The sequence below is a fragment of the Barbatula barbatula genome, assembly GCF_947034865.1.
Source record: "Barbatula barbatula genome assembly, chromosome: 20".
Classification (NCBI taxonomy): Eukaryota; Metazoa; Chordata; class Actinopteri; order Cypriniformes; family Nemacheilidae; genus Barbatula; species Barbatula barbatula.
Genome location: NC_136783.1, coordinates 15,149,545 through 15,172,792, shown reverse-complemented (window position 1 = coordinate 15,172,792; position 23,248 = coordinate 15,149,545). Strand labels below are relative to the sequence as shown.

At 38.3% G+C, this 23,248-nt stretch overlaps 1 protein-coding gene across 5 annotated transcripts in view; it reads left to right on the top strand.

Moving 5' to 3' along the window:
* Positions 1–23,248, top strand: part of phf2 (PHD finger protein 2) — a 25,059-nt gene extending 1,811 nt beyond the window's left edge. Inside the window, exons 1-23 of one of the 5 annotated variants that reach the window (XM_079483020.1) lie at positions 2,586–2,666; positions 2,756–2,803; positions 4,113–4,198; positions 4,992–5,106; positions 5,338–5,498; positions 5,861–6,002; positions 6,225–6,411; positions 6,643–6,805; positions 6,913–7,000; positions 7,671–7,777; positions 9,095–9,186; positions 9,388–9,477; positions 9,623–9,976; positions 10,370–10,489; positions 11,463–11,578; positions 11,713–11,891; positions 12,278–12,345; positions 13,131–13,300; positions 16,473–16,768; positions 18,050–18,145; positions 18,221–18,330; positions 18,959–19,253; positions 20,662–23,248. In XM_079483020.1, the coding sequence (XP_079339146.1) occupies positions 2,662–2,666; positions 2,756–2,803; positions 4,113–4,198; positions 4,992–5,106; positions 5,338–5,498; positions 5,861–6,002; positions 6,225–6,411; positions 6,643–6,805; positions 6,913–7,000; positions 7,671–7,777; positions 9,095–9,186; positions 9,388–9,477; positions 9,623–9,976; positions 10,370–10,489; positions 11,463–11,578; positions 11,713–11,891; positions 12,278–12,345; positions 13,131–13,300; positions 16,473–16,768; positions 18,050–18,145; positions 18,221–18,330; positions 18,959–19,253; positions 20,662–20,750 (3,177 nt within the window). In that variant the 5' untranslated portion in view covers positions 2,586–2,661 and the 3' untranslated portion in view covers positions 20,751–23,248. Of the gene's footprint in view, positions 1–2,585; positions 2,667–2,755; positions 2,804–4,112; positions 4,199–4,991; positions 5,107–5,337; positions 5,499–5,860; positions 6,003–6,224; positions 6,412–6,642; positions 6,806–6,912; positions 7,001–7,670; positions 7,778–9,094; positions 9,187–9,387; positions 9,478–9,622; positions 9,977–10,369; positions 10,490–11,462; positions 11,579–11,712; positions 11,892–12,277; positions 12,346–13,130; positions 13,301–16,472; positions 16,769–18,049; positions 18,146–18,220; positions 18,331–18,958; positions 19,254–20,661 lie in introns of those variants that run through there. The other 4 variants (XM_079483019.1, XM_079483018.1, XM_079483022.1 and 1 more) reach the window with 4 other exon arrangements.

The following is a 23,248-nucleotide window of genomic DNA, read 5'->3' as shown; positions in this document are numbered from 1 at the left end:
TCGATGTTTTTTCCGCGATCTCGGATCGATCCGCGTTCGTTGAGCGCTTTGGCGGAGTCTCGGACTGCTCCGCCGATGTTGTCGTAGTAGTGCGCCGCGGGTGTCTGCGAACACGGCTTTGCTCTCTGTTCCTTTCACCCACATTGCGTCTTTTATTTCACACATAGGTTCACATCTCGATCTTTTTGCTTTATCTGTGAAAACCGAGCGTGTGTGCACCGGTCTGCTCGTGGCATAATGGGCTGTGTGCGAGCCAGACATTGCAGATTCAGAGCTGATCTGGGATCATTCTGTACATTTGTAACGCGTATGTTATCTACCCTTGCGATGGATTTATGTTCGATACGATCAGGGCAAATAACGTAAGATTTATTGGTTGTGGGCTGCCGCGGTGCCGCTCCGACCATCACTGACAGCGCCGTGTAATCGTAGCAAATGACTTCGGTCCGATGCGATAATGGAAGTCGGTCTCTACACTTGCTGTCTGATCTTTCTGCTTATTTCTTCCCATTTAATCGTTTGTTTTCTCAACGTAATCGAAACTATTTGATACTATTGACAATTCTACCGTGGCGAATGTAAACAAAGAACGAGCGTTTCCAGTCCACGGACTGATGTATTTACGCGCGTTTTATTTTAACCCTTTAACGAACTCGAGGATGTGAACACGTAAACGTTTTATTCGCTTTTTCAACAAATTGCCAGAAATAACGCGTCGTGGTAATAATATAAACGTGGCACCGGCCAGTTGCACGTTACGGGTGTTATAAATGAATGATTCGGTCTCATTCTCGTACTGAAATGTGACGGTGCACATACACGTTTTAAAAGTGTAAAGAATACTTTGAAACTAAACGATAGTGGGGTGTTTCTGCTAAGGTGTGGATCTGAACCCCCCTTGACCTCTATTGAGTGTGTAGGGTGATTCTGTGAGGTCAGATGAAGGGAGAAACCAATTATGTTACATTCTGGATAGATACTCGTGTGTAGTCCTAAAATACTGTAGTGATAGTAATTATTTATGATCCTTTTAATTTGTTATTGCATGTTATATAGACATAGTTAAATAGGTAATACTTTGCTATTTTATTATTTATAGTGATAATGACACGAATGCTTCGTTTAGAAAAAATGGTGCGATTACAAGTCTGTAAGTGTTACTAAGCTAGTAATACAAGTGACCAATATTGTAATAATCATCTCGTATAACAAATGAAATGGTTATATCGGTTATATTCGTGAACTGCACTCTCTAGTCTATTCTGTATATACTTCTTGTCGAGAAAGGGCAAAGTTTATTGATATTTATGAGTACTTTGTACACATCATGAATATCCAGACCGACAGAATCTACACACAAAGAACTGAATTGTAATGCATGTCATTTACAACGTTCTTCATTTCCCCCAATAACAGGGAAATCAGGTTTTACCCCATTTTCAGTACCCTTGCAATTCTGAACCAGAATGTTAACTTCACAACCAGGTTACACTACTTTAGATCAGTATAACTGATCGCTATAGTTAAGCACACCGTATAATAAGAAACAATAGTATCATATTTATTATTATGGTGTAGTAGTATGTCTCATTCGTGAATATGTTAACAGCCCAACAAATTGTCGTATTTGTTTCCCGTTCCTAATATTTCGAATGCTACCGTATCAGAATACATTTTTACATAAGTGATCTTGTTGTCATCTGCAGTCTAGACGTTGTTTTATTTGACGGTCCGTGATATTTCTGAGACACAGCTCTAAACGCTAAACGCATGCTGTTTGTGATGGTGGGCGTGTGCCGGCGGCTCCTCAGGTGGCAGTGAATGACATCATTCCCTTCTTTCACAGGGCAGGAAGCCAGCTACAAGTGGCGCATTCGATTCTAAATGAGAAAATAGCTAGTTTGTGACAGCAGCTTTGACATTTGCGCAAGCTTCAGTTGTAATAATGTAATGGCACGTGCCTCGAGGATGAGTTTGAGTTTATCACGCAGTTTATGATATTTTAGAGGAGAATCATGTGGGGCTGGCAAAATATAGTGGCGCCATGATTTAAATACAAATCTTAAACAATCTATAGCCAATATGTTCTCCTTTTTTTTCGTCTGAACCATTGAGAGTGTAAAATATTAGTACGTTATTTTTCCACAGGGAAAATCCAGTTACGTATTCTCTCGCACGTATACGTTTTAGGGAGTTGTCAATTCGTCATTACCCATCTGTTGGATCATTTTGTTGTATTTGAGACACAAAACCATTAGGATACTTATTTACGGAATATTTAATGCTTTTTAATAGATGTTTTCTCAGACGTTGCTATTTCTGGAAAGCGGTTTAGAGATGCTCTCCCGAGACTTTCGACACATATACCATAAAATGGCCCTGCAAATAAATGTTATCACTTTAAACTGCTGGAAATGCATTCCAGTAGTCAACTCGTGTTCGAAAGGGATTCGAGGTAAAAGAGCATTAAATGCAATTCAATGAAGTCTTACCCAGTTGTTTAATATTGAATAGAATTTCACAGGAACCTGTGTAACTTCTGTCTTAAAGGAATAGGTGATTCGACAATTATTCATCCTCATGCAAGTCCAAAACGTTTTATTTTCTTTGGAACACACATAGGAAATATTTTTGAGGTGGTTCATAGTCACTACGGTTGTTATGTTGTAAGTGCTCTGAAATATTTCAAAAGCTTTGTTTGCAAAACTGAAAATTATGTTGTATTTTATGAGAACACTCCCCTCCAACTATACAGGTTGCATCTACAACCCTACATTCAGTTGAAGGCCTTTTTGCATCAATGGTACCAAACATGAAAAATCACACTAAAATACTGTTTGTATGGTACTTTTCATAATGCTTTTCTGTAGTTTCACGGCTAAACAAATAAAAGGAAACAAAAGAATGAAAGTGCACTGCTAATCCAGATGCACGAGTGGGCGATTTGACCCATCGTACCCACTTGCACTGTTGTTTTCCTGAAATTTGACCCCTTTTGCTATGATTCTAAGATTCTGACACCTCTGCTAAGGTTCTGACGCCATGCGAGCGGACAGCTTTCGTGATATTCATAGGGCTGGACCGCTGGACCAGAGCCCATAAGAAGGGAAACTCCCAATTCAGAGATCCATAAGCAACTCCCCCTAAAGGAAGGAATGTGTTTTGATTATGTTGGGTTTATGTTAGTATAGAAAGACCATTTGCCTTGCAGATGGTGTGACAAAAATGCACACAGTCCTATAAACAGCAATCACTGGTGCGGCCTTTTCATGTTACAACGTTTTACGGCATTGAATTGATGGACAGTTTTTCCACTGATGAACAGAGAAAGCTATTTAAAGGGATAGTTCATCCTAAAAATGAAAATTTTGTCATGAATTAGTCATCCTCAAGTTGTTCCAAACCTGTATACATTTCTTGGTTTTGTTCTGTTGATCAGAAAGATATTTGGAAGAATGTTAGCAACTGAGACCTTTGACTACCATTTTGACAACCCCACAAATCTCAGATGTTAACATTCATCTAAATGTCTTTCTTTGTGTTCAACAGAACAAAGACATTTATAAAGGTTTGGAACATCTTTGAGGTTAAGTAATTCATGACAGAATTTTCATCTTTGTGTGAACTATCCCTTTAATGTCTTGAAACTTTAATAATGACACAGTCTGTTCGGAGAGCTTCCGGAGTTTAGCTCCATCACAAACACAACTGAATGAGATAAACAAAATCTTCAGGATTATGCAAAGGTATTTAGTTAGGTTTGACTACACTAAATTAATTTAGCAAAATGGAGGGAGGAAAATCTAGTGATCTTTGCGAGATGCTTGCAACAGGAGGATTGTTTTCCAGCAAGACAATAACCCCACGCATAAGACCAAAGCTGAACAAACAAAAGACTTGCAACAAAAACAACGTTAGGCCAGAAGCGTGCTTTAAAGAAATATGTAAACATAAAATGAAATCTGATTGCAAGAATCAATGTTAAATTTATTGTAAAGCACAATAAAACAAACTAACAGGGTTGAGTGTTTTGTTGTCACTGTATTTTATAGATTGTTTAACAGATCCGTGATTACCATAAATAATCCTATTCTATGTTTGTTATTTTACAGCTGTGTAGGAGTGGATGAAGATGAAGCACCAGATATCGATATCTATCACTGTCCTAACTGTGAAAAGACTCACGGCAAATCCACCTGTGAGTATCTTTCCATGCTAAAGTGATTGACTCGGTTGTCTTATGTTCATTCATATACAGTGGGATCCGAAAATCCCAGACCTGTTTTTACAATGTTTATCTGAAACTAATTTGAAAGTTGCACGAAAGATGATAGATATTAACAAGATGCGCCACTGCCCTTACAATGAATGTGGAGGAATGCAACGCTCAATATGAGTGCTCAAAAAGTGTTTTTTGGAACAATTACAGCTTAGAAAACCAAAGTTTTGATTAAGTTCATGTCATGTTTAATTATTGATAGTAAATAATATTCTATTTAATTCATATTTTTGAAACCGATTTTAGATTTTACCATGATGTAAATAGCTGCACAAATGCGTTCTTGCCATGATGTAAATAGCTGCCCGAAGACGTTGCAAACATGGCTGCCGAGTGGCACGACCTAGCCAACAGACTTTGGTTGTATTCATTATAGAGTACGGACCACACTGTTTGTAATTTTGTTTGAGATCAGTGAACTGAAATGCTATAGGTTTTTTCCCATACTATTGTTAGAACGCCATATGCGACTCTAAAAGCGATACTCTAAAATGACACAGAACCACAGTTTCATTTGCAAACCAAACCATCACGTTGATCTGAAAGATCTTCAGGATCTTCTGGACATACACATACATTTGAGAGTGTTCAAATGCTCCTATGGATTCATTTATTTGCTTTATTATGTAACCGGTTACAAAAAAGGGAAAGTGTATGGTGATGATCATGCTTGAATTTAATTCAACCGGTTTCGTGTTTCCAATTTCACCAGTGAAAAAGAAAAAGAGCTGGTATAAACATGACACGGGACAAAGCGGAGATGTCAAACCGGTTCAGAATGGCAGTCAGGTGTTCATAAAAGAGCTACGCAGCAGAACGTTCCCAAGGTATGTACGCATTCATGATCCTTGAACTTGCAGTGAATTCCATTGTGCAAGATTCAAAGAGCCAGCGCTCTTAAGTACTTCATTCAGTGACCAGGAGATGGAGCTGCTTGACCAGTTTTGTTGATATTCTACACTTCCACCGAACATCTGAAAGAGATTCCAGCAGGATGTCTTTTATGTGGGTAACTATCCTGACCTTGCCACATGCTGACCTCGTGTTTTCCGCTGCAGTTCAGAAGATGTGGTGGTGAAGCTGTCAGGAAGTCAGTTGACGCTGGATTACCTCGAGGAGAATGGATTCAATGAGCCCATTCTGATTCAGAAGAAAGATGGTTTGGGGATGTCCATGCCCGCACCAACGTTCTACATCAGTGATGTGGAAAACTATGTTGGTAAGATTATTTTGAGTTGTACATTATTGAAAACAAACTTAATGTGTTCATCTTTTAAGTGCATGAGAGGGTTTTAAAAGATATAACAAAACCAAGTCTTTCTTTTAGATAGTTATTTTATTTTAGTATACGCAGCACAACAACATTTTTTATTTGCTAATTTTACTGAACAGGCCCTTTCCTCGAATATTTTCATGCTTTAAATATACAGTATTCATGTAACTGAAGCTTACACAAGAGGGCGCCATAAGCAAATAAAATACACACCGCTTTGATGCATTACCATCCCAGACATGTTGTTTGCACAATGTGTTTGTATATATGATAATGGCCTAATATCCTTCTTAACTTTTCATTTATAGGGCCTGATGTTCTTGTGGATGTTGTCGATGTTACAAAGCAGACCAACAGCGAGATGAAGTTAAAAGAGTTTGTTGATTTCTACTATAGCACAAACCGAAAGAAAGTATTAAATGTGATCAACCTGGAGTTTTCAGACTCACGGTAAGCAATTCCATGCAAAATTATGCAAGTTGCTTATTTAAGGTCATGTTGGGGTTGGCTCAATACCACTTTTTCAGTTGTCAGTACAAAGGCTAGTGCTGTTTCATAATTTCGATCACAACAGCAGTTTTCTGTTTATATAGCGAACCATCAGTAATAAAATAAATGTCAACGAAACGAAAAACTGAACAGTAAGGAAACATTTCTCTTTTATTTCTCTAGAATGGGCAATATTGTGGAGAGTCCGCAGATAGTTCGCAGATTGTCCTGGGTAGAAAACTACTGGCCAGACGATGCATTGTTGGGGAAACCTAAAGTGTCCAAGTACTGTCTCATCTGTGTGAAAGACAGCTACACAGACTTCCATATCGAGTGCGGTGGTGCCTCTGTATGGTATCATGTACTAAAGGTAAATACTCAGGATGCCTCAAGAAAATGAATCGACTTCCATTGATAAATGTTAAATGCCTTTATCACCTTATACACCTTCGGTGCATGTGACAAATAAAAATGTATAATATAACAAGTAATCACAAACAGGTTTTTCAAATCAGAGGACTGTTTATTACCAGGAGCAAACTGAGAAAATGACAATAGCAATTGTTCTTGATTGATGATGTCAGTGTTGTGTGACATACAGGGAGAGAAGATCTTCTTCCTCATCAAGCCCACCTCTGCCAACCTGTCTCTGTACGAACGCTGGAGATCTTCCTCCAACCACACAGAGATGTTCTTCGCCGACCAGGTGGACAAGTGTTACAAGTGCACACTGAAACAAGGGCAGACTTTATTTATTCCATCAGGTGAGGACACTAGTCAATAAAAAGAGTAGATTTGGCATTTTTCATGTACATTTATAAAGAATGGCATTATAATTGTTTTGTGTTTATTTGTGCTTTTTTTATGGCAGGATGGATTAATGCAGTACTGACTCCTGTAGACTGCTTGGCCTTCTCCGGCCACTTTGTCCACAGTCTGAGCGTAGAGATGCAAATGAGGTCAGTGATCTCTACTTTTTCTCTGTTCCAAAACATATCGAGTTGCCTAGGAAGGATGCGTTATTTTGCATGTATTTAAGGCCATCTTGAGAACGTTATCTTTTGAACACCGAATTTATTCTTTCAACAAGCAAAAGTAAGCAAGCAAAAAAATCTGTCGGAGAACTAAAGGAAATAAAAATCACTAATAAATATTAGTATAATATTAATGTACATATCGTTTGTTTTTATTAAAAAATGTTGATTGAAAAAATAAATTATTGATTTAATATGCTGAGGTATCATGTTAACTTAAGTAAAAAATAACTCTTTGCACGAGTTTCAGAACAGTCATAGTGGACTATATAGACAGTTGCACACGTGTAAATATTTTATTAGGTACGGTAGGGTTAGTCCACACTGCAGCTATTATACGGGATTAGAAGACTCGTGTAATATTTTTAGTTTGAGCGTCTTGCTACTTTAAATGTAATTACACGCAGTTTGAAAATGCAATGATCATACAATTGAAGCATTCAAGCATCAAACCTTCCCGCTTCTTCCCGGCACTTCCAAGCCTCTGTAGCAGCAAAATGGAAGGAAAAGTGATCCGCATGTGTTCTTGCGTTTCTCACATCTGTGAGACCATGACTTTCTCTTTGTAATGCTGCGTTTGTTTCTCTCAACTCAGAGCATACGAAGTGGAAAAAAGACTCAAGGTTGCCAGCCTCACTCCATTTCCAAACTTCGAAACAGCATGTTGGTATGTGGGGAAGTATTACCTGGAGCGGTTTAAAGGTGAGCAAACAACTAGACAGATGAAATAATACAATCTCTCAAGACTGGTCTGTCTATTGCGTTTGGCTCGTTCGTAGGTCCAGGACTGAGTTAAGGTTGGCCCATCTCTCCCTCCCACACGCACTACAAAATCACTTTTTGTGTTTTATCATTCATTTTCATTTAATTATTTACGTCACTCAAAACCTAAATTGTTCGCAGCAAAGCTCCCCTCAAGCGTGAGTTCCCTGTTTTCGGAAAAGGGGCTTCAAAGGTTTTTCTTTCAAAAATTACCCCTCCGTCCCGTGCAGCGTGACATTTATCAATGCCGGTGAACTTTGGGACAGGAAATCAAAACGATCTAACGTCGAAGCACTTGTAAGGAGGATGGTTCCTCGCCCGCCCTGTGCGTGATCTTGGAAGAGGCCTGCCGAGCAGATGAGGAGGGTCTGGAGAGCCGAAGTATTATTGCAGTCATTATATCGGTGTATCTCAGGGTTCACAGATGATTAGCTTCAAAAGGCAGAATCACTTGCTCCATTACAACCTGCCGTTTAAAGTCCCTCATCTGGCCTTGGACTGGCTTGTTTATGTTTCCACCATTTTACCCCCGTCACGTCGCTTAATTTTGCCAGATCGCCGTAGCGCGCACATTGAAACGAGCGTATTCGAGGGCGGCGGTGGCTCTCAGAGCTATCTGGTGTTCAGATGGGGTAGAATCGGATTACAAGGTCATCTTTTCGGAGTTCGCCGCTCGTGGGCGACTCCAGGTAGAGGAAAAAACCTTGGCCCCCAGCCCGGCGGGACGGTTGGCCTGCGGCCAGCTTTATTTCTCTCTTCTCATTTGGTTGTTTTAACTTTCACTTTGTGTTCACGTTATTAATTTAAATGCAGTGTGGAATATATTTCCTGTAGTGGCTGTGTATTCAGTCCAATGTAATCAATGTTGAAGCTGGCCTTCCATAAAGGCACACGGCTGTTTTTGGGCCCCTATGGATTGAGGTAATCAGTTTGATATATGAATGGCCTTTGTTATTGAACAGTAATGGCTCCGGTCGAAACGCAGTCCGGTTTTATTTCTGGTGTAGCGTTTCTTCCCACCTTTCAGCACGTTTTCATGCTCTGAGCTCTTTTGACAGGGGAACCGATGTCTTCGGTATTGCCGCTAATGATTTAAGGAAAGTTGGTTATTTAGGATGACCTTTCTCCAATTTGCCTATTTAAAAGGCGTCCGCTTGTAGAGAGTGTCTTGTATTACTAATACTGCGCTAGTTAAGGGTTTGGATCCAGTTGGGAGCGTAGGACTCATGATGCTAAATTTTCCTAAACCTTTTGCAGGTTTACATAAGGCAAATAAGCAGCCGCCTCCCTATTTGGTACATGGTGCCAAAATCGTCAATGGAGCTTTCAGATCATGGACTAAAAAACAGGTACGGCATCCAATCAATACCAGAACTTTGTCTGCGATTATTTAGAAACAATTACAAGACCTGAGCTTTTGTTGTGTTTTATTTATTGTGTTTGTGTAATTGTTTTGACATGTTGCACCATGGTGTTCTTTCACTGATTTAAATGACGTAAACAATGGGGTCATGTGCCGATTTAACCGTGACTTGCACCTCTTTGTGTAGGCTCTTTTAGAACATGAGGACGAGCTTCCAGAAAACATGAAGCCAACGCAGCTTATTAAAGACCTTGCCAAAGAGATTCGGATTTCAGAGGTGAGCTTGCCGCGCAAATGCAATATTCCAGCTTCAGCATCATACACCCGATATCATCCAAAGATGTTTTATTGTTCATGTTCATAATAGCTTGGCAAATCTTGTAAGCATGTGGTTGATAACCAGCACAATGTTCTAAACTCAGAATGCAACAAAAGCCATAAAGAGTGAACCCAGCAACTCAAAGCCCCCAGCAGAGGAACCTCCATCTGCTTTATCTGAGCCTGAAGAGCCCATGTCCCCCGCCCGCATCTCCTCTCCCCCAAGAGATAAGCCAGCCAGGAAGAAAGCCACGAAGCCACCCAAACCACCTAAACCGCCCAAAATGCCCAAGGCGCCCAAGCCTCCAAAGGTGCCCAAAATAAAGGAAGGTGGCAAGAAGAAATGCAAGAAAGAAAAAGAGAGTATTTTACCAGAGAAAAAGCCCTCAAGTCTGGCAGCGCTCGAGTCTCACGCAAAGGACATCCTAAACAAGATGGACCAGCCCAAAAAATTAAAGGTTAGTTACAACCATTTCGACTGACTTTGTTAAAAGTAAAAACAATACTCGTATATAATCTCATGGAAAGTTTTTTCTATATTTATTGTATGCGTGAAAAAAGGCCCAAAAAGTACTGCACTTAAAAGCTAAACTTAAGAATGTCTTTGCATCAAATAATGAATTTACTTTTTAAACAAAATAATTACAAATATACTAATATACTAATGGCAAAACAGTTTGTTTGGATTCTACGAAAAATTATATACGGTGAAGTAAATATAGTTAGAAATGATTCAATTATTATTATTATTATTATATGAATTATTATTAGATTATTAGACATTATTAGATGTGTTTAGGTCTTCAGAATTGTTCAAATACTTTTTGGGGACACTTTTCCTATCTCGACAGATGGCAAAGACTGGGTTGAGTGTCATAGAGAAAGAGACAAGTAAACCCAATGACGTTCAGAAGTTTGAGATGATTCGAGAGCACAATAAGAACAAGACCGAGGCAAAATGGAAGTACAAGGTATGTTCATTTAGACGGTTTCAGCAGTTATGTGGACCAAACTTAACTTTCGGTAGACCCTCGCAGAGAATCAATAACTGTTGAGTAGTTTAAATTTAACCTATATTTAATATACAATAACATATTGATATTAAAGGGACCCAAAAATGAAAATTCACTCACTCTCGGATTGTTCCAAACCTGCATTTCTTTGTTCCAATGAACACAGAGGAAGGTATTTGGAAGAATGTTAGTAACCAAACAGATCTCATCCCCAATTGACTCCCATAGTATTTATTGTCCCTACTATGGCAGTAAATGTTGGTTGAGTTTGGATAATGACATACTTCCAAATATCTTCCTTTTGGGTTTAGCAAAACAAAGGTTTGGAACAATTTGAGGGTGAGTGTATGATGACAGAATTAATTTTTTTTTGGGTGAAGGTAAAATGAACAAAATCTAAAATACATTTTTACATTACTAGCCACTAGCCAGACCGAAAACCAAACAAAAACCGGAAGTTAACTTCGGGCCAGGTGCCTGCATGTGCTGAAACCATCTATAATGTTCTCATATCTCCGGCATGCCATCTAACTATTTACATATGCCATCATTTGAATAGCATGCCGTGTCATTATTGTTGGACAATGCAGAATGGCTTTTGTAGGAATCCTAATTCTGGTGTACGGAAGGCATTTAGAGGTCTTTCATTTAGAGAGAGACTTCAATGCCAGATACATCAGGAACGTTTATAGTCGCTCCAAGTCCTTCGATTCGACCTGCTCTCCAAACACTTGCAGATGGAGAGGAACCTCTGTTTGATATTCTTCAAGGTCATCAGCTGCAAGGACTTCGGGCTTTGACGTCTGATCGCGGCAGACATAGTTGACAGATGGCGACAAACACCATGGACCCTTTAAGTGCGTGAGAGGAAGAGTTTGAATGAATGCTGTGATTAATATTTGCGTTTTTTTCTTAAAATTTTGTCTTGCAGAACAGCAAACCTGATTCATTGTTGAAGATGGAGGAAGAGCACAAATTTGACAGAAGTTTACACGGCCATAAAGACAACAAGTTTGCGTTTTCAATGTCGCATAAGAAGTTGCTGGGGTAAGACCGTGAATTAGTTTTTGCATGCACATTTCTGCTTATCAAATTAATACAAATACAGTGACAGCAAAGTTACTTTTTCAAGCCACATTTTTTAAAACGTGTTGTTTCCTTCTATCGTCTGTTCCTCTCAGATCAAAGACGCTCAAGACTCAGAGCAATTTGAGTGTTTTTGGCTCTATACAAAACATTAAGGAGGAAAAGCCCAAGCCTGTGCGGGACGAGTACGAGTACGTCTCTGATGAGGGAGAGCTTAAGATCGACGAATTCCCAATCAGGAGGAAAAAGAACGCTGTCAAGAGAGAATTCTCCTGTAAGGTTTTATGATACGTGATCTGGGGCAGGGTGATTTTCTGATTAATAAAACGCATAACATAAGTGCTACGAGAAATGAAAAGGATTATAAAGACTATAATCAGACCCATATGTGATCCGGAAAGGGTTTTTCCGCATTGATTTCAGGGTGAAAATTTACAGAATTCTTGGAATGGGTTTAAAAATGATAAAATGCGTTAACAAATATTAAATGTGTAGTTTATGAAGATGGAAGGGATGGATTATCACTAGAACACAGGATGAGGATTCTGTGTGGGCCTGTATGCGATACACACACAGGCCTTTTAACGGAGTAGATGTTTAATAAAAATAAATGGTTTTTTTTCATGCTATGTGAGACTGAACATCTGATTTTGTTGACAGTTTTATCAAACATCAAAGAGCCCATTCAGCCATCGAAAAAGTCAAAGCTTCAACCGTCGGCCATAAAGGTGAGCATCAACAGCATCTAGTATTAAATGAAGCAATAACCATTCAATTAAAGTCATTTACTTTTCCTTGGAACAAACAAGAAGAGACGTTTGACTTCAACTGTGTAGCAAATTTTTAAACACATATTGCGTTCCACGAAAGAAAATAACAGCACATCAATGCTTGCAAGATGGTGAGCATACAGTATATAGTGACAGTATTATCACTTGTAAGTCTACACATTTTCTTTAAGAAGACGATGGTAAAACCATTTAAAAGCTGATTGATAATAAACGGGGCGAAATTGGGGCAAAATCCAAATCTCTAGTTTTCATTTGACAAAGTAGCTGATTCATTCCATATGGACGCTTTTAAAACAGTCTCACGTCCATAGGAAACGCATGTGTAGGCTTTCCGTTTACTGATGTTTTCGGCTTGAAATAATTCACCCTTAATGCCCCGAATTAAATGAACATACGGCACAAATCACAGAGCTGCAGGATGGAGCCAAGTATCACCCCAAAACTGATGAAGATAATAACTGCTGAGTGAATCCAATTACAAGGAGAAAGTTAATAATGACAGAGACCAACATACACACACTGTAACATGTGAGATGTCAAAACCACTTCTAAAAATCTAAAGCTAAAAAAAATCTAGTGTGTTGCGGGTTAGGCTGTATTACATAAATAAATACAGACTGTATTTGTGGTCTAAGAAGTATTTTGTAACAAATTTGTATGTACAGCCTGTTAAATAGTGTTCTGTTTTCATGATGTTCATATACAGTACATTATCATTTCAGAGTGCAGATTCGTCAGATGAAGAATCGCTCCACATAGACACGGAGGCTAAGGCGGAAGTCAAAGGACGTAACTCCAAGGTATCGAAGAAGAAAGGAGGCAGTTCAGCCGGGATTCTGGACCTCCTACAGGCCAGCAAACAAGTGGGCGGCATTGACTACAGTAATAACAGGTACATGACTGATGTTCATATCCTACAGTAACACTTCAAGTCATTTTCATTCATTTCAAATAACTCTCGGACAATAACAATTAACACCGATTGTTCTGATCAAAACTTCTGCATTGTTTTTAAAGGTCCAGTGTGTAGATTTTTGGAGGATCTATTGACATAAATGCAATATAATATACATAACTAGGTCTTCAGAGGTGTATAAAGACCTTACGTAATGAAGCGTTATGTTTTTATTACCTTAGAATGAGCTATTTCTATCTATATACTAGTGGTTGAAGGATTTTTTGATGTCGACTACAATGTGATGAAAGTCGCGTCGACGTTGACTAATCGATGACGTCATTAATGAATCGAATAAGAGCTAGGGAATGTTTTGCAACAAGATTTGATGGGTGTGTGCATAGTGTGTGCGTGCTGGCTGCGTGTGAATGGCGGTACTCCCTCAAAATATGACAGAAGAATGTGTCGAGCTTGTTTGTGAGGGCCTATGACTTTAGAACAACGTCAATATATTTATTAGCCTAATGCAGCAGACGCTTTATCATAGTGGACTTCACTGAGCACCTCAGTGACATAAGCCAGTACGAGAAAAGTTTTTATTAATTATTAATTTAGGATTCTTTGATGTTTGAAAATACCTGAGGAGGCTTGAAAAACAAAGTATATTTATAATGCTGATGCTTGACGGGTGTTGTTTTTTTAAAATGCTTTCAGATGGAGCAGTGTTCCCCACATATAACAGAGCCGTACGTTACGAACAAGCTGCGCACAAAACGTAATCTCAGCCTGTTCGATTTCACAATCGCGATAGCCACATCGATTCAAACCTGATTTGTCGTGCAGCCGTAGTGTAGTGTATTCCAGCTTTTACTGCTGTGCCACCGTAGTGCTTAGGAAAGGGATTGGTGGAGTGAGCCATTGGTTGCAATTCACAACCTCACCCCTAGATGTCGCTACATTACACACACTGGACCTGTCATGTAGTGTAACATGTAAGTTTAAAAAATCTCAGCTTCTCATAGCCAGTGCTGGGCGTAGCTCAAATGTAAGGAACACCAAGGAATTATTAGCTTCATTGCTCAACACAGAAATTCAGGAAATACATTTCTGGCCTGCATTATATTTTAAATCAAAGAAGTGTTAAATAAAGAGCGAAGACTTTTTATTATCTTATTATTTTTAATGCTGAACATCAATTTCTGCAAGCTTATGCACTGAAGTGTGGTTGTAAAACTACAGACTTTACTCAGATCTTGCACAGGTGTTTCTCTGTCTCTGGAACCAGGCTGAAAGTAATAGTTTGCACAGTTTTATGTCAGCGGTTTACATCTACTGGCATTATTTGTTTAATCCACCCACACTATTAATTTGTCAAATGCAACAATGGCTTCAGGCCGTTCCCCTTAATTTAGCTGTTTGCTGTTTCGGGCACATTTTTGATGGTCTATTTCCACTGCGCTGAAACCTGCAAATGAGCTCAAACGCAAAACGAGAAGGAAAACATGGCTCAAATATGTTAATTTCGCAAATTATTTTTGTGCCGACACATGACTGCCGGATTGTGGAAGGAAATGCCTGCAGTCACTTACGACCACATTAAACGCGCTCCTGACTCATTGTTCCACCTCACCGGTTAATCACTTAATAGGTGGTAATCTGCACAGGAGAAATCCGTATTTTTCTGCCGGTTACCTTGAGCTCGGCAGCAGATGTGTAAACAACAGTCTACTTTGGCTTAGTTCAGCTTGTTGTATCTTCTTCTGAAATGGAAAGAGATGAAGAGATTTATGATGAGGAAATGATTATAAGCATAGTTTACAAAGATTTGGAAGAGTCAATTTGAAGTGGCTGGCGAGGCAAAGAATGAAATTAGTGTTTTTTTATAAGCCAAAATGATTGTGACACAGGTAAGTGTTGGTTTGTGTTAGCCGATTGAAGTTTCTTGTGTAGAGGTGTAGAGGTTATAGGTTACTTTTGTTTTGACTTGTTGAATGTGATGCAATGCCAGGGTTGCCAGGTCTGCATAACAACCAGTTCAATGGCCAATCTAAATATGCTACTTCCACGTGTAAAATGCATATCGCTGCTGTCCTTCTGAATTCTTGTATCTCCATATTTTATTGCTTTTATGTTTGTCACTGGGTTTTGCAGATAACCAATACAAAATATAAAAAAGTGCTTGTCAACTTTGATAACACAGTATTTTATAGTTTTGAAAACTATTTTTCCACCTCCTGGAAAACAGTTAATTTGGACATATACGTTTTCTGAAGGACAGCAACGATATTTTACGGTCACTATTATGTATTCCTGAAAAAAAACACTCTTTAGTATTAACCATAAACGCTATAGTTCTAGAGGTAAAATTAAGACATTAACAAAGACTTTAAAAATTTTACTTAACATTTCTAAAAAACAACCTGTTGCAAAAGTTTGAAAGTTACCCAGTTCTGCCTGAAATCTGCAGATTTGGCAACCCTGTGCATTATAATCTAATCTTTGGTTTTTTAGATTGGTTGGTGGGCCCACCTGTTGGCTTTGTGTTCAGTTTAGTCTTATTAATAAAGAAAACACGAGTACAAACAAAGCTTTTGCTTAAGAATTACGAAAAGTCCCCTCAATGTCATCAGCAGGGATAGAAAATCCATTTCGGCATGAGTGACATCAACCTAATTGTTGGTTTAAAAGGATAGTTCAGCTGAAAATGAAAATTCTGTCATCATTTACTTGCCCTCTTGTCACTTCAAACAACTAGACTTTCTTTTTTCTGCAGAACACAAAAGCAGATATTTTGAAGAGTGTTGCTAACCGAATAAAGACGATACCCATTGACTTGCATTGGTTTTTGTGTCCATACTATAGAAGTGAATGGGTACCACCGTTGTTCGGTTATCAACATAATTAAACAATATCTCCTTTGTGTTCTGCAGAAGAAAGTCATACAGGTTTGAAATGACAAGATTTTCATCGTACGGTTGAACTATCTCTTTAACACGCCTGTCTATTCAAAATCAGCATCTTGTAATACACAAGTGTCCGTCTCAACCCTCAAAGCTTCTGTTTGCTCCACACCAGCACGAGCCATTCCCTAAAATTCGATTCGCTTCTCATTCTCATTGACACTTGGAGTAATGTGTGTGTTGTGTATTTCTTATTGATGGACTTACAGTCAGCCACCTGCATCCCCCAGCACACAGGAAGCCATTCAGGGCATGCTGTCCATGGCTAACCTGCAGTCTGCAGACTCTTGTCTGCAACATACCTGGAGCAACAGCCAGGCTAAGAACAACTCCCACAGCGGCGCCGCCAGCAAGAAGCCAAAGGTCGCGAGCGGCGGTGGAAACAGCAAGCGGCCGGCCAAACGTCTGCCTAAGAAAACGCAAAAGAGCAGCAGCGTGGACAGTTCGGACATGTTCGATGATGACCAGGACCACCTTGAGGCTTGCTTTAGGGATTCTGATTATGGTATGTTTTTCGGTCATGGGAACGGTACAGTAGATTCTTCCACCGTGCTTAAAAAGTCATTTGGAGAACAGATTGCGGTTCTTTCATACCTTGATCTCTGATAGCTTGTTTACGCTATTATCAAGACCAATTAGTTCCTCCGAGACGATTTGTCAGTGATGTTTCATGACTCGCAAGTGCCCAGGTGCCCTCAGAGTGAGGAAAAACAATGTAAATCAATTTTCTGATTAGAGTTTGATTTTGACTTGTGGGGGGTTCTTATTCAAGGCATGTTTATTCTCCGTTGAGGAAACGTTAAATCCCGGCGGTTCCAGCGAGTCCCGTTTTAGCTGCAAGCTTTTTGTGAACCCCTTCCAACAACAGCAAGACCATTAGTCGCCTGTTAATAATCCATTAGCGTGAGTTTTAAACTGTTGTTTTAAATGCTTTTTGATCCAATAGCATAATTCGTCATTATTAGCACGCACATTCCCCTTTGGACTCGCATTAAGAGAGCATCGTATCAAACGCACGAGCATTCCATCTATCTGTAAACATTTTTTTGCGTCTTTGAATTGTTGGAAATTGCGTGATTCTTGAGTTAAAAAAAAGCTAGGTGCATGCAGGCTAATGCAGGGCAAAGAACAGCTGCCAGGCATCTGTGTCACGCTAGCATCCTGTCTAATGGGAAAATGCTTAACACTGAAGTTTATGAAGTGCAAAAACAAGATGGTTTCTCGTGTAACGTCTGTGTATTTAAAACTAATGCACAAAGGCTTTCTTAAAGGAACAGTCACCCAAGTTGTTCAAAGCTATATACAGTCCTTAGTTCTGATGAACACAAAGAGGATATTTGGAAGAATGCTTGTAACCAAACCAAAAATGTTCTTCGCCACCATTGACTACCATAGTAGGAAATATTGCTTTTTAATTGTCTTTGTTCTGTTGAACACAAGATATTTTGAATAATGTATGAAAACAAACGGTTCTGGGGCGCTTTTGACTGTTTATTGACGTTGTAATTTTTCCAACTATGGTAGTCAGTGGTGGCCAAGAACGGTTTGGTTACAAGCATTCTTCCAAATATCTTTCTCTGTGTTTATCGAAACAAAGAAATGTATACAGATTTGAGAGTGAGTAAATGATGACAGACTTTTTATTTTGGGTGAACTGTACCTTTAAGTTCTAAAAGAACATAGTCATGTTGTAAGACTACGAAATGTTATACTTTTGATCTCATTTTATCGTAACGGCACACAGGAATATAACTGTATTTTTCCTCATTGTGTCAATTCATTTCAGTTTATCCATCGCTAGAGTCTGAGGAAGACAACCCCATTTTCAAATCCAGATCGAAAAAAAGGAAAAATACAGATGACACTCCATACAGCCCGACAGGTAACGGAAAGTGATTTTTATTCATCAGTCTGTAATGGAACTGTAAATATAATCACATATGGTTGTGTGTTGCAGCGCGAGTCGGGCCGACTGTACCGCGCCAGGAAAGACCAGCACGAGAGGGAGCGCGAGTGGCGTCCATAGAGACGGGGCTGGCAGCTGCAGCAGCCAAACTCTCTCATCAGGTTAATGCTTTGCATTCATTCCATAAATAAGAATAATGTACATTTTATACTTTAAAATATTTTTGAGAGGCTAGTTGTTTCTACCCTATATATATATATATATATATATATATATATATATATATATATATATATATATATATATACATATCGTGGTGGAGCGAAAAAATAATACTTTAAATTATTGTGAATCTGTACCTCATGATTCTTGCAATAGGAATATATTCGTTTTATTTGTTTCACATGGAAATATTTTTGGGAAATGAGAGACCATTAAGAGCAAGTAGATAAGGGGGAGCTTTTTTAACGTTGTCATCTCATACGCACACACAGTATGGTGTACTTTTCCCCGAACAAAATCCAAATTCTGAAAAACATAATACAATTTTTATACAGAAGACCAATGCAGAATAAAAAAGAAACAAGTGAGTAAAATGCATATCAGTAACTGTACATTTGATTTATATTCCATATAAAACATAACAGCCATTTAAAACCTCTAAGCTTATACATCTGACATAAATATTAAAATCCTGTGTATGTACTTAAGGTAGTTCTTACATTTTTAAAGATGTGTGTTCAGACGTGATTTGCCTGTATGAAACTAACTCTTAAGTTCCTGCTGCAGGAAGAACAGAAGATCAAGAAGAAGAAGAAGATTACCAAAAAGAAGCCCATGACTGTGGAGGAGCCACACAGACTCTCTCAGGACAGCAGCTCTCCAGAACCCACACCGGACTCGGAGACCAACCCGGCCGACCACGAGTACAACACGGGGACGGGCAAGACGGCTGGCATTTCGCAACCCATGGCCCCCGGAGTCTTCCTCAACCAGCGGCGGCCTTCTTCGTCATCATCGTCTCAGAACACCTCATCTGTCCCGCCAGCAAAAGTCGAACGTGTGAACTCGACAGACGCCAAAGGTGAGCAGCCATGTTGGAAAGCTTAAAGGAATGGTTGAACTTGAATAAAGTCTGTCATCATTTACTCAATGTCATGATTTTACAAAGCCGTTTTACATTCTTGTGTGGAACATAAGACACGTCTGGTTTGCTTTTCCCAATGCAGTTGTGAGGATAAAAAGTATAGCTTAAAACATTTTTAGGGATGCACCGAAATGAGAATTCTTGGCTGAAGCTGAATAAAAATGAAACACTTGGCCGAAGGGTGAATACCGAACATGGCTTTTCGTATTTCTTCTATTTAGTTAACACATTTTTTCACTATTGAACAAACTGAATGGTCAAAATGTGCTTTTTATATTTTGTGTTGCTTCTTTAATATAATACAGAATAAATGAAATAAAATTGAACAAAACAGGTAGGCTAAAAAAAAAAAAAAAAATGTGGTCCTCTCCCTTCTTGGAAAGCCTTTGTTAGGCCAATAACTGACTGCTGAAAGAATGTACCTTAGCTTCTCGGTACCCCTACAACAAACACTTCTTCATTCTACATAAAAAGCTACAAATATGAATGAAGGAAAACTATTGGATTACTATAGGCTACACTGCAAAATGATTTAAAGAAATAAAAACATCCATGCAGGCAATTCTGACTCACTAGCATTTCAGGTTAGTCTCCTCCAAACTCCGCCCCAAAAAAGCAGATTCTCCGTCACTGTTCTCTCAGAAGATGCAGCCGTGGCCGGGATGTACCGAACACACTTTGACAAGTTAAGTACAGGGACCTGTGTGCACGCGACTGTATGATGTCAAAGTATGTTGCGAGCGGCAGGGCTACTGTCAGACTGTCCGCTCCTGTCTGATGAACACAAATTACCAGGACTCTTTCATTCAGAAATTGACTCCGGCACGGCCTCTCTCTCTGAGCTGGTTGTTGCTTGATCATAACACAAGTCACTTTTTATTGTGCTATTCGTGGCCAAATATTCGGTGCATCCCAAATTTTTTTATTACATAAAAATTATAAATATTTGAACGTATGAAAATTCAGCTGAAGATAATGTGTCTTGCTTGATATTATAGAATATTTTCAATCTGCCTAATATTTTTTTTATGCAACTGCATTTGCGCATTTTTACTTTTTAAGTGGTTATATACTGATAATATTTACTGTAATGAGTGGGGAGGAATTTTCATCAAAGAGAAAATTCTCCCTCATGTTTGGAGTTTGGAATGTAAGTAAATAATGAAACAATTTTGTGGCGTGAACTTAAATGAGGAATCATCTTTAATGAGTGTTTATTTGAATCGCATTTAATCATTTATTGACACAGCTGAAGCTTCTATAATGCATCACGCAGACGATGATTTTAGTGTGCTACAATGTTGTTGCACATGCTAACCATTTCGATCGGTTCTCTCGTCCATAGCCAAGCGACTAAAGAAGGGAATGGCGACGGCCAAACAGAGACTAGGAAAAATCTTAAAGATTCATCGTAACGGCAAACTCCTGCTGTAACACGGACAGTGAGAGACTCAGACGATCTCCTGATGTTTATGTGCCCGCGGAGCAGCCTGACCTATTCCCACACATGGTGAGCCGGGATGAGAGCAGTATAAACTGACAAAGCCAGGAACGCAAACAGAGGTTTTCGATTTCTAAGAAGAACATAGCTCAGATAGGTTTTTGCCTCTTCTTTTACTTTATAACTTTCAGATATGAGAAATGTACAGAATACCTGCTATTAATATTTTGTAAGAAGAATCTGTCTCTGTTTTACTACGGCTATCAGTTTATCAGGGGTTGCTAGAATAATTAAATAAGATACAATACATAGCAGTCATTCCAAGGTGATGAAAGTATCCCTTGCATGTGTCCAGATGCATGCGTTGTTGAGGGCTGGGGGGGTTGAAAACAAGAAGTTCATTACTGCTTTTGGATGTGGCTTATCATTGTCGAAGAAGTATTACTAAAACGACGACTCACAATAACTGCGGGGGGATTTGCAAAAAAAAAGCTGTATGCAGTACTTACACAGGACAAAACAAGTATGTTTCGGTTTGCTGAGCACTATCACAAATAATATTTATTGATTTAATATAATTGTACATGTCATAGGTAGTTTGAGGAAAGCCAGGCACTTACAAAACATCAGTGAAGCACAAACATTATATGATACTGTAAGTATTATCATATAAAAACAGCGACTATAAAAACAACTTTAGCTCTTGATTGGATGGCTGTTTTTATTATTATTATTATTATTGAATTATAAGGTTTTTACAAACATAGGAAGATTTTATGTTATAGTGAGTTTGTAGGAAAAAACTGTTATTGCTTATTTTGACGAATCTTTACATATCGATAACAAAACACTTCTACAAAATGAAGCGGTTGGAACATTTAGTGCATAAATAACAATGTCATAACTTTCTGTATTGTTTGCAATTGGGGCTGTCACAATATTTTTATTACAAGTTTATTATGATATCAACATTTTTGTTATTGATCTTTTGATTTTGTGTTTTCTCTTTTTGGGGGGCTAATGAATCACACTCAAAATGCGAGTGTATGGAGACAGAGAGAGTTCGTAACTATAGAAGGTCTCAAAACAAAAACGGCTTCAAAATCACCACCTAACATTTTGGCCAGATACTGGTGCTAAATTATGTACGATAATATTATATGTATAGTATTAAAAACAATACTAATAATCACGTTTAACATCACAACTATTGTCAGTACTGTTATATTGTGACACCCATATTTGCAATGCATTACTTTTCTGTTTGATTTAATTTCTGTCATTTTCATTTAGTTTTTTCTACAGTCATCTTGATTTTCTCATTTCTTTATTGTTCGACAATGTAGATCTTATTACGGTTCTGCTCTGTTACAAAACACTCGCCAAAATCTAGGAAACACACTACATGAAAGGAATCAACAGCACTGATGATAAGCCTCATCCATTTCACGACATGGGGATACTTTCTCTCCTCTGTTTGTTTCACAGGCAGCACCCGTTCCTCTAGAATGAAATATGCATTTATATCGCTTCACAGTATGTAGAATGTAGCCTGTACATAGCTTTTTAAATGACTACTTTTTGTATCCTTTTTTCCTTTATATTTCCTTATACATTTTTACTAGTTTTTGCTAATTACAGACAAAAAATATATATAAAGATATAGACATAGTCATCAACAGTTAGTATAGACACTATAGCTTAACTTTTTTAACCATCATTTTGTTTTCCGTTCTGTTGTTACATTAGACAAAAGGTGTTGCCTGGAGAACAAAATAACATAACTTCTTATATGGCCTTACATGCATAAAACCATGTGTATTATGATTCAGTTCTGACGGGGGAGGAGAAAAAAATATCGACAACATTTCTACGACCAGCCTTGACATTTAAGCTAAAACACCCGTGATGGTTTTCAAAGTTATTTTACTAGCACCTTGTGAAGTGTTTTCTGTGTCAGTGATGTAATTTATTAATGTTTGTAGCCTTTTATACTTGTATAATTCTTAAGAGGTTTTGTTTTAAATATTTTATCAGTCTGTGAGCCCCCTAGGACGATTCTGTCATTAATGTCTCATCGAGTTTTGGGCAATAGTTCCTTTTTTTTGCCTTAGGAAAACATTTGTCTTTACTGTTATCATTAAATCAAGTGCAACTGCTCATCGATATGAAATGTTACATTATTATTGTTTTGTTATTATTAAGCAGCTATTTGAAATATTCGGACCATCATGCCATGAATTTTTTTTTGATAATAGATACTAGTATGTACATTCTTTACAAGGTTTACTGTGCTCATCAGTTGCAGTGTTTTCGTTTCTGTAAATCTTGTATCCACCTGTTCGATACAAAACACAGATTAATCTTTGTCAATGGAACTATTTCAGGTTTTTATTTGTACAAAATGTGTGTTACTTTGTTGTGGTTTATTTTTATATGTTCAAACAATTAAATGCATCCACTGTTTCATGACAGTGAATGATACTTTTGT